The sequence below is a fragment of the Charadrius vociferus genome, unplaced genomic scaffold (genome assembly GCF_000708025.1).
Source record: "Charadrius vociferus isolate BGI_N301 unplaced genomic scaffold, ASM70802v2 scaffold385, whole genome shotgun sequence".
NCBI classification, from domain to species: Eukaryota; Metazoa; Chordata; class Aves; order Charadriiformes; family Charadriidae; genus Charadrius; species Charadrius vociferus.
In genome coordinates, this window is record NW_009648925.1 from 2,936,849 (window position 1) to 2,951,525 (window position 14,677).

General features: G+C 38.0%; 1 protein-coding gene across 1 annotated transcript in view; it reads left to right on the top strand.

The window, feature by feature from the left end:
- Positions 1-9,950, top strand: part of CCDC14 (coiled-coil domain containing 14) — a 10,316-nt gene extending 366 nt beyond the window's left edge. Inside the window, exons 2-12 of the mRNA XM_009887316.1 lie at positions 834-889; positions 1,381-1,456; positions 2,147-2,219; positions 3,542-3,736; positions 3,879-3,973; positions 4,994-5,564; positions 6,102-6,243; positions 6,861-6,940; positions 7,251-7,469; positions 7,554-7,686; positions 8,966-9,950. Coding sequence (XP_009885618.1) covers positions 834-889; positions 1,381-1,456; positions 2,147-2,219; positions 3,542-3,736; positions 3,879-3,973; positions 4,994-5,564; positions 6,102-6,243; positions 6,861-6,940; positions 7,251-7,469; positions 7,554-7,686; positions 8,966-9,950 — 2,625 coding nt within the window. The remainder of the gene's footprint in view (positions 1-833; positions 890-1,380; positions 1,457-2,146; positions 2,220-3,541; positions 3,737-3,878; positions 3,974-4,993; positions 5,565-6,101; positions 6,244-6,860; positions 6,941-7,250; positions 7,470-7,553; positions 7,687-8,965) is intronic.
- The last annotated feature ends 4,727 nt before the right edge of the window (positions 9,951-14,677 follow it).

A 14,677-nucleotide genomic window follows, 5' to 3' on the forward strand; every position in this document is an offset into this window, starting at 1 on the left:
AGCGGGAACCCTCCCCAACCCCCTCCCTGGTTTGTAGCCGGGTCTCGGCTCTCTCTGGACCCCTGGTGTGCTCGGAGGGGGGTGAGGGAGGGGTTGCCGGGCCACTAGCGTAACGACTCCTGAGGGGCAGTCGGGCCTTCCGGCACTGAAGGCCTTTGCGTGCCGGGCCTTAGCCCAGCGACCCTTCCGCGGGGCTCAGCGGGCTCATGTGTGTCGGTGAGGGGCGCCGCAGCAAGCTTTCCTTTCAGGGGTTCTTACACCCTGGTGTATCCGTCGTTTTTGTTGTGACTTGAGTTTATTCTTAAAATCTGCGAAGTTTAGGTGTGTATAGAGCTTGGTTTCAGGCTGGAACATATGTTTGTATGTCAGCCCTTGACCGTGTTGTTAAGCGAATGACTGTATCTGTAGAATGCTGCTCCTATTAATGAAGCTTCATGCAGTAAAAGCGTGTTTTGTGAAATGAAAACTACAGGATTCAGTCCCTAATGGCAGCAGTGGGCCCCCTCCTTGGTCGGAGAGCTGTAAATTACCTTTAACTGGTCTGCCTCAGCAAAAGTTCTTGGAATCAGTGGGCAATGGTAGTCCTCAATTATATTGTGAAAGTCTTAATGAAAATCAAGACATGTTTGAATCCACATCTCTTCTACTGGAACAGGTTGCCCAGAGAGGTTGTTGAGGCCCCATCCCTGGAGGTGTTCAAGGCCAGGCTGGATGGGGCTTTGGGCAACCTGGTCTGGTGGGAGGTGTCCCTGCCCATGGCAGGGGGGTTGGAACTCGATGATCTTCAAGGTCCTTTCCAACCTAAACCATTCTATGATTTCTGTAATCAACAGGTACTGTCTTCTGGAAGGCTAACAGGAGCAGCTAAATTAACAAATGGAAGAAAACGGTAAGACCTTAATCATGAATACTATCTAAGATTAGGCATACACGTGAGCATTTGGGAACCTTATGTTTTTCATAACTCACAAATAGTCAAAAATTCTTTGTGTATATCAGAAAAGCTTTTTAGTTGAAAAGCAATACAGCCAGGTTCTAAGCAGCCCGTGAATAGACAGACAGAAACTGAATAGTAATTTTGCCTGGAGAAATACAGGGTTGTCTCTCTGTGTGTTTCATTTATAAAAGACTGAATTTGTATAGTTACTAGCCACACCTAAGACTGCTAAGTGAAGACTGAATTCTCTTATGACATAAGCTGTTAATATCTGCTAAACATGTTTGTTGCAGCAATGCACAGTTTTCAGAAAGAGAAATATACTTAGTTTCTTGATAATTTACTTTAGTTTGCTATTATTGAATAAAAGTAGATATTTATTTTTTTTTTTGCTTTGCTGTGTATTAAGGAGGTAGTATAAATAGTGACTTTGACTTTTTCAGGTTTGGCTTAAGAAAAGGATGTCATTCCGATGCGGAGTCTGGATATTCTCTCTATTCAACTGACTCTGATGATCAGGTAACTAAATGACTTTAATGTAATCATGTCTGTTATCTAAAGAGAAGGGAAGTTGGAATACATTGAATAATAGAAGAAAAACAGGTTAATTTAGATACGACTGCATCTGGACTAGAAATAGCTCCTGCAAAGCTAGCAAGAGTGTCTATACTGTATCTTGCAGATACATGCAAGTTGGCTTTGTGTGCAGCGAGTTTGGCTCTAACAAATCTCATTAAGGCACAGGATATGTATTTCAAAGACAACTATGCTGTTTATGTACTAGAGCCGGCCCTGGCAGAAGTATAGCCATATTTGTTAGGTTTTATGCCGAAAAGATTGAGTTGTATGGAGTCAGTCCTGCAACACTGTTTTCTGTGTAGTGCTGAGTCAATTATCTCCAAAAGAGGAATAAGCTGTAGAAAATAGCTTAACTGTACATGGAAATAAGACTAAAAACCACACACATGCAACTACCAAAACATAAAATCCAGCAAATGGACACGTGTGCAAGAACACAATTTAGGGGTTTTTGCAAAATTTGTGTGGTTGCAAACTTTCATGTAATTGCAAAGTAATGCATGGAAAATGACATGGTTTTGCAGGTTATCAGTTGTACTTTTTCAGGGAACACTCACCTCTGAAACAGTATCTTGGTTTACTGAAAGAAAATGGTGATACTCGTTTTTGACTGCAGTATTCTTTGTGCAGGTTGATACAATTCATAATGGGCTTGACCGTTGTGCAGCTTTACTGAAGAATATCTTACAAAATGAGGCTACAGGTTGTACCTATTGAAAACTTAAGTTACATTTTGATTTTTTGTAAGACTGTTTTGATTTGGTTTGTTGACTAGTTTTTCTTCTGACTAATACTAGGAAAGGAGACTATCCATAAACAACCTAGGAAAACAACTACCGTTAAAATTCATTCCAAGCCTTTGCTAACCAAAGGAAGTACTTCCAAGAAGAAAGGGTTGAAAAAAACCAGTACTCCTGTCCATGTCCAAAAAGAAATTGGTAAGTGGACTTTCTTGGGCTTGCTTTTTTTCTCAAACGGCATAGAGAGACCCCTCGACTTACTGAGATATAAAAGGGCTTCAGATAATTGTTGTTGTTTGTTCTAGGTTGATCCAGGGCTGGATCTGCAAGAGGATGTAGACCTTACTTTTAGAAACCTTAGATGTTTAGAAACCTTAAATGTTTACTAAACTGTTGAAATTGAAATTCACAAATGTTTGAGCTTCGTGTACAAGGAAGAATGTTGACTGCATTTATAAATACCAACATCATCAAGTTTAGCTGATAGGAAGCATGGAAGAGAATGATAATACTCATGCCCTATTTCACTTGGACAGTGAAGCATTACAGTGTTTGGTCTCTGTTTGGGATATGCAGCTATAAACTGTCCTGGAGTTAGGTGTCCAGCCAGGCTTTTTCTCAAAGATCAGTTTCTGGAAACAGGAAAATGTCACAACAAATGGTTCCATGGCCAGAGCACTTGAATGGAAAGGTAAATGGAGTACCCTAGGTTGAGTTGCTCTCAGTTGAAATACTTCACTTTTATTAGCATTTGCTCCCTCTATCCACCCCGTTTCTTTTGTGTGATTTCTAATCTTGTAGGCAGGTGGGGACTGTAGACTGGGTATGTAGCAGAATGCCTTTTTTGTGAATTGTAGTTGAGGACATAGCTGATATCTTTCCAGCACTGTAAAAATAAGAGTTTTAGTTCTACCCAACGTAAGAAAACTAGGTTTGGAGAGTCCTTTGGTATGGGTTATCCTGAATGGTCTAAAAGCTTAGGAAGCAGCTAAGCAGAGATTTTAAGAATTGCATTTTACAACTGGCCTTCTGTAGGATTAAATCTCTCTGCTTCCTTCAAGGACAGCAGTCTGTCCAACTAGGTTAGGTTGCTCTGTCTGGGGCGGGGAGAGTAAGATGGATTAATTTGCTGGTGACTAAAAATCTGACTGGAAGCTTAGGCTTCAGGATCTTTTGGGTTTCTTTTTCAAAGGAACCTGCCAGAATCTGCCTGACGACACAATAGGTTTGTATAGATTGAGAAGACAGACAACTTCATCTGGGATTTTTGTTTTTTTCTCTGTAGTACCAGTATCAAATAGAAAACTTGCCTTGTCCACCACACCTTCTACTGAGACAGAACTTTCCAGTGCAGCACAGAATCAGATGGTTCAACCCATTCATGTGCCTTGCAGTCAACACTCTCCAGTGGTGCATCAGAAACTGTGCGAGCATGTGCAAACTCAGATGTCTCTGATAACTGGCCAACCGTCACAGAACAGTAATGAAATTCCTACTATTCCTACTGTAACTCCTTTTCCTACCTCAAATCATGGTTAGTGGAACTATTAATGTAGACTGCTATTTTACTGTATGAGTTTTGCCCAAAATTGCCCTGATCTATGAGTGTTACTTTCTTTTAGGATGTCAGAATGTTACAGCTTTTAATTACCGATTACCTACCTCCACATCAGCTCTGTCCCTGCAGCATTCAGCTAATCCTTTATCTACTCAGTCAGTAAGTAAAAGTTTGATTCTGACTATTAATAAATGTTTTAAATTAGCATTACGTATTTATTTACACATTTATTCAAGTGTGTTGGTTTTCTTGAGTTTACGTAATAATTTTCCTTAAAGAAGAAAAATTACATATTTCAATTGGTAGTGATGAACAGAATAAATGAGAGAAAATACTGCTCTTTAAAATGTGTTTTATATAGACACCAAAAAATGAAATTAGAGGCATTTCAACTGGCTGCTTATTTCTGCACAATGAATTCTGTAGTGGACAGCAAACATGGAAGGTGCAGGAAATTATTCATTACTGTTAATAATTGCATTCTCAGTAACGCACATTAGGATCGTTAACCAACTCCTGATAAAAGAAATCATATCTCATATGTAGCTTTTCCCTGCCAATGATGAAGTTGATTATTCCTTCAGACACTGTGTATTATCTTACACCCACATTTTAAAATACTTGTGTATTTCAGGGTATAGAATAGAACTAATGGAGAGTACCAACTGCCACCTTGGTAAATGTGGTAAAGGGCTTGCACCTTGAAACTGTAAGACTATAGACTTACCTTCCATCTGCAGGCAGTCCATGTATAGCTAGTGCTGTCCTTGACTTTTAAGAAATTCATCTACATAAAATATTGAAAGGTAACAGTGTTGTCTTTTTTTCTTTTTCTTCCCTGTTCTGGTCTTATTCAAGGAATGAGTGTTCATAAAGCAAAAAACCAAAACCAAAGTGCTGCTGAGTTTTTTTTTCTTTACAGAACAGCTGAAAAAGCTGTGCTTTAATGCTGCCAATAACATTTAAGATAAAGGTAATCTAAACCAGATTTACATTTTAATTAGTCCTTAATACACTGGAAAACTATGCAATCGGTGAGTTGTAGTTGCTTTTATGATTTGCAAAGAACAATCAAGACTACATTGAGTCAGACAAGGGGTTTTGGGGTTTTTTTTAAGATTTTTTTTTTTAAGTAAGTCCGTGTTGATTTTTTGTTTAATATCAATATTCTTTATGCAGGGTGTTCCCGTAGACGGTGGCAATGAATGTGTGCCGGAGATGGGAGGACCTGTGGTTTGCCCAGTAGTTTCTGCTGCTTCTACTAATGCTGCTCAAATACAGTCTGCTCTTCCTTGTGTGATCCCTTGTATAGCATCAGGTGCATCAAGTAACTCTACAGTATCTTCATTCATCCCATCATCTTCTGGCAGAGAGATGACACCAAACCATGAGCAACAGATAAAAGAAGCAGATTTGATAAGATGCATACAAGCTCACCTGGCCCTGTTACAATCACATGAAATGATGAACGGCAGGACTGAACAGAATCGCCATCATCATTGTCCAGCAAAACATAATGCTTCAAGTAACAAGGAGGAAGATATTTCTGAAGAACACAGTGAGGATACAGTCAGCGAAGATGACGAGCTGAATGCACTTGATACAGCCCCAGTGAGAGATACAAGCTGTAAGACAAGTTTTGTGAAGAAAGTTCCAAAATCTAGAAAAGAAAGTCCAGAAGAAACAGCCCATAAAGTTAAGACTATAAAATATCTTCTGGGAGAGCTCAGAGCACTGATAGCAGATCTAGGTGAGGACATTTTCATTGTGCAGTAGAGTGGTTATATACAAATAACTGTGTTAAATGAGTGAGCAGTTCAGTTTCTGGAAGTTGTATGTGTCAGATGATATGTGACACCTTAGAGTGGTTTTCCACAACTTCAATAGCTTCATGTTTCACTCTGGATAAGTATTACATTTTTTTTGAGAGTATTTTAACGTTATTGTAACAGCTCAGATAAAGATTGTTCTCATTTCATATACAGTGTTTTCCCCTGAGGAAGGAAAGGGAGCACTGTAGACAGATTGCAACAGCAATCCCACCAAGGTTGGTTGCAGAGATGGTGGAGTGTGATTTATCAAGAACCTAAAGCATCGTTTTCATAGTCAAGCTTAAAAATTTCAAATAAATAAATATAGTTGAATTGAAGAGAGGTTTTCTTGGAAAAAAAAAAAAAGTAGATACTGTTATATCACTCTGTAGATTGCTTAATTGCATATAAAATATTACTGTCATATTACAGGTTTATGTGTTTACGGAGTCTTTTTTTCCCCTCACCTCTTGCAGATGATTCAGAAATGTTAAGGCTGATGAGTGAAATAGAAGACTGCATATCATTGCTCCCAGCTGTAGTGGGAAGTACGAATATACAAGCTGAAATAGCACTGGCTTTACAGCCTCTCAGAAGTGAAAATGTCCAGCTGCGTAGGTTAGTAACTCAGTGATTCTGTATTTACTGTAAATGCACCTGAAGTATATTTAACTGGTCTGTTCTAAATTTCTTATTTTAGCATTATTATGGTCTAAGTGTTATGGCCCTTTGATTCTTGTCTATGCGATATTTATTTTTTCAAAAGTGTGTTGGTAAGGCTATATAGTTTAAAAATCAATATTTAACATGTAGCAAGAGTTCAGTTAGTACAGTAGCACCAGTTACATCATGATTGGGCCTTTGTCTAGGTGGGGTCAACGTATCGTTCTCTCTGAAAACTGCAGTATCAAGATAGGTAGCCTGCTTATATTCTTTTTGTAGTGGATTCTCAAATGCAAAAATGTCTCTTATTTCAGGGGAGCTCTCAAATACATAACTAGGTAGCACTTTACTTCAGAAGGAAAGATATTTACCAAAACTTACAAAGGGTCTTTTGTGTTGAAGAAATATGGGAATGTAAGAAAAATGCGTTATTAAAACGTTTTTATATTTCTGAAACATTCTGTAACATTTAATTCTCAGTAGCAACTTCTTACCAAACAAATTTAAAATGCAGTGGTTTTGAACTTACTCTGCACTTTCTGAATTTGTGCTTTTTCACAATTCACATTTAGGAGACTAAGAATATTAAACCAGCAACTCGGGGAACGAGAAAGAAGTGAGAAGACATCTGGACAGAGCTGCAACTATGAATGTAAAGTACTAATAGCGAATGAGGGTTATTAGGGACATTTTTGTTAAAGCTTCATTTAAATAGATACCGATATATAAAGATATATAAATAAATAATAACAGTATTGTGGCCTTTAGTGCCAACTGAACTAAGTATTGTGGGTCTAATCATGCAACTGCATTAGCATGGGTGGTTGTGCCTGTTTAGACTCCAAATAGTGAAACTCAGCTCTTAAGCTGCAAAGTGCATTATTTTTCTTTATGTGTTTGATCTAGAAATTTGAACTGTACAACATAAAACACTTAAACTTTTTATGTTCTACTTTTGCTAGTAGTTTCTTTGCAGTCCTTGAATATGATGCTCCAGAGTCAATTGAAAGAATCACTGAAAGGCCTTGAGTCACTGCAGGCTAAAAATGAAGAACTACTTAAAATAATAGAAAGTCAGAAAGAAGAAAATAAACATCTTGCAAAAGATATTCAAGATAAAGAAGAAGAATTGCTTGAAAACAAACAGCGTCATGACATTCATTCCACCAAGCTCAAGATTGGTACATGTTTTAATTTGTTTATTCTTCATTTAATGCTTTAAAACTTGAAAGAAATAATTAGGTAAATTCTTCTTGGCATTTTAGAAGTGGAAGAGGCATTAGCAAATGTGAAGAACCTTCAATTTAAGCTGGAAGCTTCAGAGAAAGAAAATAAGATTTTGGGCATAACATTACGGCAGCGTGATGCAGAAGTTAACAGACTGCGTGAATTAACCAGGTACTATTGGCTCAGCTATTTCTTGCCTTTTCACATCGCTTTTCTTTTTTCGTAATCTTGTATCTTGGTGGTAGGAAGTCATGTAGGCTAAAACCTCTCTTTGTAGCTACTTCTGCTACAGTGGTGCTATAATTTTGTTAAATTACGACAGAGTTGTCGTGCTCCACAACTTGAATTCTGTTGTAAAGTAAAATGCTATCTGCTGTAACTTGTGCAAAGTCTTAACTCTTAATAGCAGACCTCGCAATCAGGAGCTCCATGGGAGGCGCATGGACCTGAAAATGTACTGATATTTCCCTTGAAGCTGTAGAATTTGGAAACTACATCTTAATCTGAGTTAAGGAGGGATTTTTTTTTTCTTTCTTTTTTTACACTGGTTCAGAAATTGGTCTGTTTTCAGAAGAACTCACAGAAGGATCTGTCTTCAGGACCCATAGCAAGCTCTTCCTGTGGGAATGAGTAGTCCTTTCTTTAATTCTACACACATTTGAAATAGATTTTGCCCAGATGTTAACTATGGGTTAACTATAATTTTTTAGAACTATTATTGTGAATTTATTTCATCGTGGTCTTTTATGAGGAACTTGGTGGCAAGCCGGAATACTTCAATAGCTTTTTGCACATGCAAAGGGTATGTACGTGTGCACAGGAACTTAAACTGTTGTCTTGTTTGTAGTTGGTACTGACTGGAATGGCAGAATATTTTTAATTAATGCTTCAGATTCTTTAGTACACCTTTAGACATGTGACACACTTCTGTGACTATTATACTGACCACCAGATGGTAGTATAATGATGTCTTATTATGGGTATATGTATATGCTCTATACGTAATCATTTAAGTATTCATTTCTTTTGATGTAGCAAGCAGAAAATGAGCGAATTATTTCTTTTATTATATTTTTTTATTTAGATGCAATGAGAACAATAATTCAGAAAAAAAATTCACAGATTTTGGTAACTTTCTGTACGCTTTGTAACAGTTTCTTGACATCTACTTTATTTTGCAGTATTCAAAGCAGGTAAATCAAGAATAATCTTGAACTTCAATGCATTGTGCTATTTTAGTTGTTTTATAGGCACATTGAGCTGAAGAAAGAAATTCAAGAAACTTGGAATTGCTTCACATACTACATCTTATGACAGCATGTAGAAAGAGAATTGTAACTTTGCTGTGGTCTGACAAATCTAGTGGTTTGGGTTTATGTAAGAGGTTTGGGTTTTTTTAAGTAGTTGCTAAAAAAATAGTTAATCTGATTAATTGATCTTATCTTAACAGAACCTTGCAGGGCAGCATGGCCAAGCTTCTGTCTGACCTCACAGTAGACAACATCAGACCCAAGCCTGAAAAAGGTCTCTCAAAGTCGCTTTTGGAAGACCATGAAAAACAGATGCAACCTGATCTTTTTCCTGGGAGTACTTCAGTAATGACTTACCTTAAAAAATTAGAAACGGATCATATTTTGACAGATACGGAACTTCAATTCTCAAATAAAAGTGGAGAATTAGAAATGCGAAATCTAGCCTATGAAAAGTTGGCTGCTGAAGGAAGTAAAATAAACAGTACATTATTAGAAGAAGAAACATCAACTCCCAGAATACTACCAGCCTCTCTGAAGCAAGACACAGAAACAGTTAGGGATTCTGTGACTTTACTGGATGAACAAAACAAGTTGGACGAGACTGTTTATATTCCATTGACTAGCAGTGCCTCTAAAAAGCAGTTGCCAATCTCTGAAAGAACTGGTGTGCTACTCCAAAGTAGAGGTGCTTGTAAGATGCTGAACTACCACTGTGAGCTCTCGGACTCTGTGCAGCAAAATGGATGTGAGATTGCAAAGGATCCAACTCTTCTGGGTAAATTAAATGCTGGGTACAGTGGGAAAAAGACTATGGAAAATGCACTTGAAGTTACAGGGGATAAAGTGAAGCCAGAAGGAGATAAAGTCCAAATGAGGCCAAAAGACACTCCAAGTGGAGCTGTAAAAGACTTCACAGACAAACCAGACCAACCTCAGCCTGGTACATACCCTCGCATACCGATGCTATTTCCGAAAGACGTTTCTCAGAAAAAAGGGAGTGAAATAGCTGACTTTAGTTCTATTTCATTTGATGATATATCAGGGAAGTCTGAGTGGAGTGCATCGTCTTTCTCAACTTTTACTTCTCGAGATGAAGAGGACTTTAAGAATAGCTTAGCAGCCTTGGATGCCAACATAGCTAGGTTACAAAGAACTCTGCAAAATAGCATTATGAAACAATGAATATGAGGAAACAAATGGGGTGCGCCTATTTGGATTATTTACATTTTTATGAAGTATAGTAATAAGTATGGTACTGATATGAATATCTGTATTTTTTGGTGTGAAATTACTTTCTCCTAGCTGTTTAAATTATGGATGGGATTTGTTCCCCATTAAGCTATGGTGCTGGTTCCCTTGATGTGTAAAACTTGAAATAACTGGGATAAATGCCTTTTTTTAAATTATGACTTAGGTTTATACTCTTCAATTGCAATATTAATTCTTAGAACAGCACTTGATAACTCTTTAAGAAGTCGGTGTGCTGTTAGCAATACATTTTTTCTATTAAATGATAAAGTATACTTGCATGTTTTTGCTGTGTGGTTTTTCAAAGTAGTAAGAACAGCATTGAGAGATGCATTTGAAGTCACAGATGTGATAGAGAAATTTTTGTTTCCTTATAATTTGACTATTATAAAATTAGACGCAGAGTTATTTTCCTTTGTTATGACCATATATTTCAAGAAATTAGCTCCTTATTCACCTTGTTCACCAATTAGGTGTGCAAAAAGTAGTGTCAATATCAGAGAAACAGGTGGGCAGAACTTTTTATGCAGCTGCATTCCTTAATCCAAGTGGAGTTTAATCAAGAGGTGGGAGTTTATCTGATGAAATTGGAGCTGCCTTGAACTTTAAAAGTGTTCTGTCTTGACTAGGTGGATCTCTTTAAGTTGTTTGGGTTTGGTTTGGTTTTTGTTTGGTTTGGTTTTGTTTTTTTTTATATAAGAGGAACTTACGTGCAGAAGGCTAAATTAAATGTCCTTGTTTAGTAATATTCTTTTCTTCCCCAAAGAACAGCCACAGGTACCATACATGGGCAAGAGGTTCCACAGGTCGAGAGGCCAGGGAAGAGCTAGCTGCAGAGCAGCTCTGCTGGAACATTGAGAATTATAGTTGATAAGCCAGGATCATGCTGTCCAAATAAAAATAAAATAAATGCAGCAATCATACAGGATTTTTACTATATGGTAGATCCTATAAAATAAGTGAAGTGATCCTTTTTCACTCATCACTGGTAAAACTCTATTTTCAGTTTTGATTATTGTACTTGAAGAAAGAAGTTAGTTAAGTGGAGACTCCAAATGAGGGCAAGAAGAGAACCATCAAAGTTCTGCTCTTTTCTACAATTGTGTTTTACGTCATAGTTTTTACAGATGCTTGATTTCATCTTAATTAAAAGAGAATATAGTGCCAGTAGCTAAACACAGAATAGTCTGATGCTGAGAAACAGAAGCAGTACCAGGCTTCAGCTGACACAAAGGAGACAGTTTAGGCATTAGTGAAAGCTGGCAAACCAGTACAGTTAGTGAAGCACCAGAATATACAGTGTGAGGATGTCATGGAAATTGCACAGTTGAGGTGTCAAACATTTATTGGCCATAAACGTAGAGAGTCTGGACTGAGTGACCCAAACTGGTTCTCACAGGAATGGGAGTGGAGGGGGAATGATTCCAGTCCGTTGTTCTCCTTGACAGGGCTTTCCAGATCTCAATGTCGAGAAGGTTGCAAGTTGCAGATATGGGAGCGTGGTGTTATTGCGGCCATTCTGTTCCTCTTACACCCTTAGCAGTGCTTGAATGCCGTTTTTCATGATTCATGTTTTTTTCCAGGAAAGTATCTTTGGAAAGGGAACAGCAGTATAGGGACCTGAATTTAAGACCGCTTTTTCTGAGTGTTGCTTTTTTTTTTTTTTTTTTTCCCTGGAAAACATCCCTGTACTTCCTGGTGTTGGCCTTTTCCCTTATGTTTCTGTGTAGGACAAAGGTCTCAACTTTTGCCACTGTGAAGAATTTCATTTTTTTTCCCCATAGTTAGTTTCTTGAAGTTAAGCCACTATCCACACATTGTGCTGTGGAGCAGTTCTGCGATTATTATAGTTACTAGTAACTGAGCAATAAAAAGGTATGAAGACAACACGTACTACAGAAAATGCCAACTGGCACTCCTGCTTTGAAAAAGGAAAGTTAGACTAAATAGTGACTTCAGTGATTTAGAATGCTTTTAAGGCTTGGCTTGGATTTATTAATCTCCACACTATTCGTGCTCAGATTCAAAATAAGGTTGATGGTATCAAAGTGAACACATTTTAATTAAAAATTTACAAGCAGTTTCAGTGTAGAAGCAAAGTGAGATTTAAACGATGGTTATGGCATGGATTAAAGACAAGCTACGCTAAGTTCTGGAGTTTTAAACTCACGAGAACGCTGAGAAAAGGTTGGAAGAATATTCATTAGTAGATAAACTAATTTTGTTTCCTTCTTGCAGCTAGGACTGTCACTCCATTTGAAGGAGGATATTTGTCCTGGCCAAAGCTAGTTCCAATCTGCATACAGCAGCTCTGGTGTCAAGGTGCTCAAGCATGTTCTTGCATTGAGAGCATTTACATCCACTTTTATCCCCACAGGGGAAGGTGTTACACCATCTTACTTGTGTCCTATTCATCGTTACAAATTAATTCTATCAAAGCATGAGATGACTACTGGAAAACCTTTTGTGAGATAATGAGATAAGAGCAGGTTAGTACTGTATATCCTCTTAGAAGGGGGAGAAGCTAAGAAGAAGAAATAGGAAGAAGGAGTCATCTTTAATATAGTTCTTTGTTTTGTAATCAGATATGGCAATCAGAGCTATAGCAACTTCAAAAGAAATACAGAATTTCCCACATATGGGCATTATGAATGTGTAATGTTGCAGAAGCAAAAGCCATGAAGATCAAATAAAAGGTGGGAAGGGCTTCCAGGATTCAACTCAAGCTAAAGATACTGAAACTGTGGAAGTCAACATAGCTTTAGTGTTCAGTAAGGCTTAATAGAAGATAAATAATGGTAACATCTCTTACAAACTCATTCGTTTCATGTGATGTATGTTATAAATAATACCTACAGAAAATAAAGGAAACTCTAGTCTGCACATTTTGACCACTCAAATTGGCATATTCTCAGAAGTACATAGCAAATAAGATCCCGGGTGACTGAGTAAAAAGAAATATTTATCTTTGGTGCCTAAAACAGCTTAAAAGTTATTTTTTCTCATTCTCCCAGTTAACAAGGTAGAAATCACTGTGGACCAAAGGTATCACCTTTGTCAACACCAATGCTTGGAATATCGGAGTAGCTCACACTGCAGCCTATATTGCTGCTGTTCACCAGCTGGGATATGACAAGCGGTTGTCATTGCATAAGTTGGAAGTTTTTAGGATTTATCCTTGTTGCAAGCCAGTAGACCTCAGGCCTGTATCTTTCATGAACTTAGATACATTCCTTTCCATGCTACTTTTAAGAACTTTTCAGTCTCCTCTAACCCATTGAGCTACTTGGCTGGATTCCAACACCAAACTTTGTTTGCCCACCAGCCCTGGTTACACTTGTTAAAAACCATAACTTTCTTTTTGGAAGCAGGGAAGAATATTTACCTGCATAAATCCAGCACTCACACAAAGCACTCTAGCAGCAATGCAATCTTCAATTGACTTCTGGTTTTGGACATATACCTACAAGGAGGAACAGTTGTGATAGGTAGAGGAGTTGAAGTGTATTTGTGACAGAATTCAAGCCCCATTTTCTGTTCCAGGTTTGTTAAGGATACTTCAAGACAGCATGGAAGAAGCAAGAGAATATGGAAATTGATTGGGCCACAGTGTTAACAATGTTAAAGTCATTTTTGTGTTGCACATGGAATTTTGCTTGTTTCTAAGGGGAAAAAAAAAAAAAAAGTAATATTTAAATTTAGGTAGATATATTGTCTCGTAAAAGTGTGGACCTCACTCAGAGCTGAAGGATCAGACAAAGGGCAACCAGCTGTGGTGCCTCAGTTGCTGTAGGCAGGAGGTGATGTTTGAATGAGCAAGGCTGACAGCAGCGTAAACAGCCATGAGATAACACAGACAGTTCAGAAAGGAACCTTCTTCTCCATTTCTGAAGGCCTGCTCTTCCACACATGTGATCATGGAAAAAACAGCTTAAGATTTTTTTCCACTGTATTGTAAGTAGTTATAAATAAGTTATTTTATAGTATATTTTCAGTATTTACAATTGACCCTTATGATGCCAAGTTGAGAACTGCGCAACCGGTTGGGCTGAGTTTTTATCACTGGTAGCTGTGATCATACACCTGAACAAGTATTCAGCAGAACTTTCCAGCTTGGCCAGCAAAGCTGGTTCAGGTTCTGTCCGTCACTGTAGCAGCCTCCAAATATAAGGGATATATGCAATTTGTATATTCAACATGATATCATTGTTCCGTGTTCAGTAATAGCTGCTGTGAAACATCTCTTCTGCTCCAAGGATTAATTTACAAGGAATAGCTCAGCAGCTGCAACTTCAGTGATCACGTCACCTCCTCTGGATTTTTCTTGTAGCCACAGACAGAAGATACAGGAGTTTCACTTTTACAAAGCGTGTTCTGTGAAGTTGACACCTGCACTTACCAGTGACGTGGAAAGGAAAGGAACACTTAAAACACATTTCATCAAGCTCTTAACAGTCGTTGTCCTTTTAAGAACCACATTCCTTATGGAAAAGGGAAAAGATAGGGCAATACTCCAGAACCCAGGATACCTGAGGTTAACCCGTATATAATTCCCTGCTCTGACTTCCTAAGGAATGAGTGTCTATGATCCAGTGTCTCATTCAAAGAACTAGCAAATGGTGATGCTCCCTGCAGACACAAAGGATTGCTGCCTTACTACT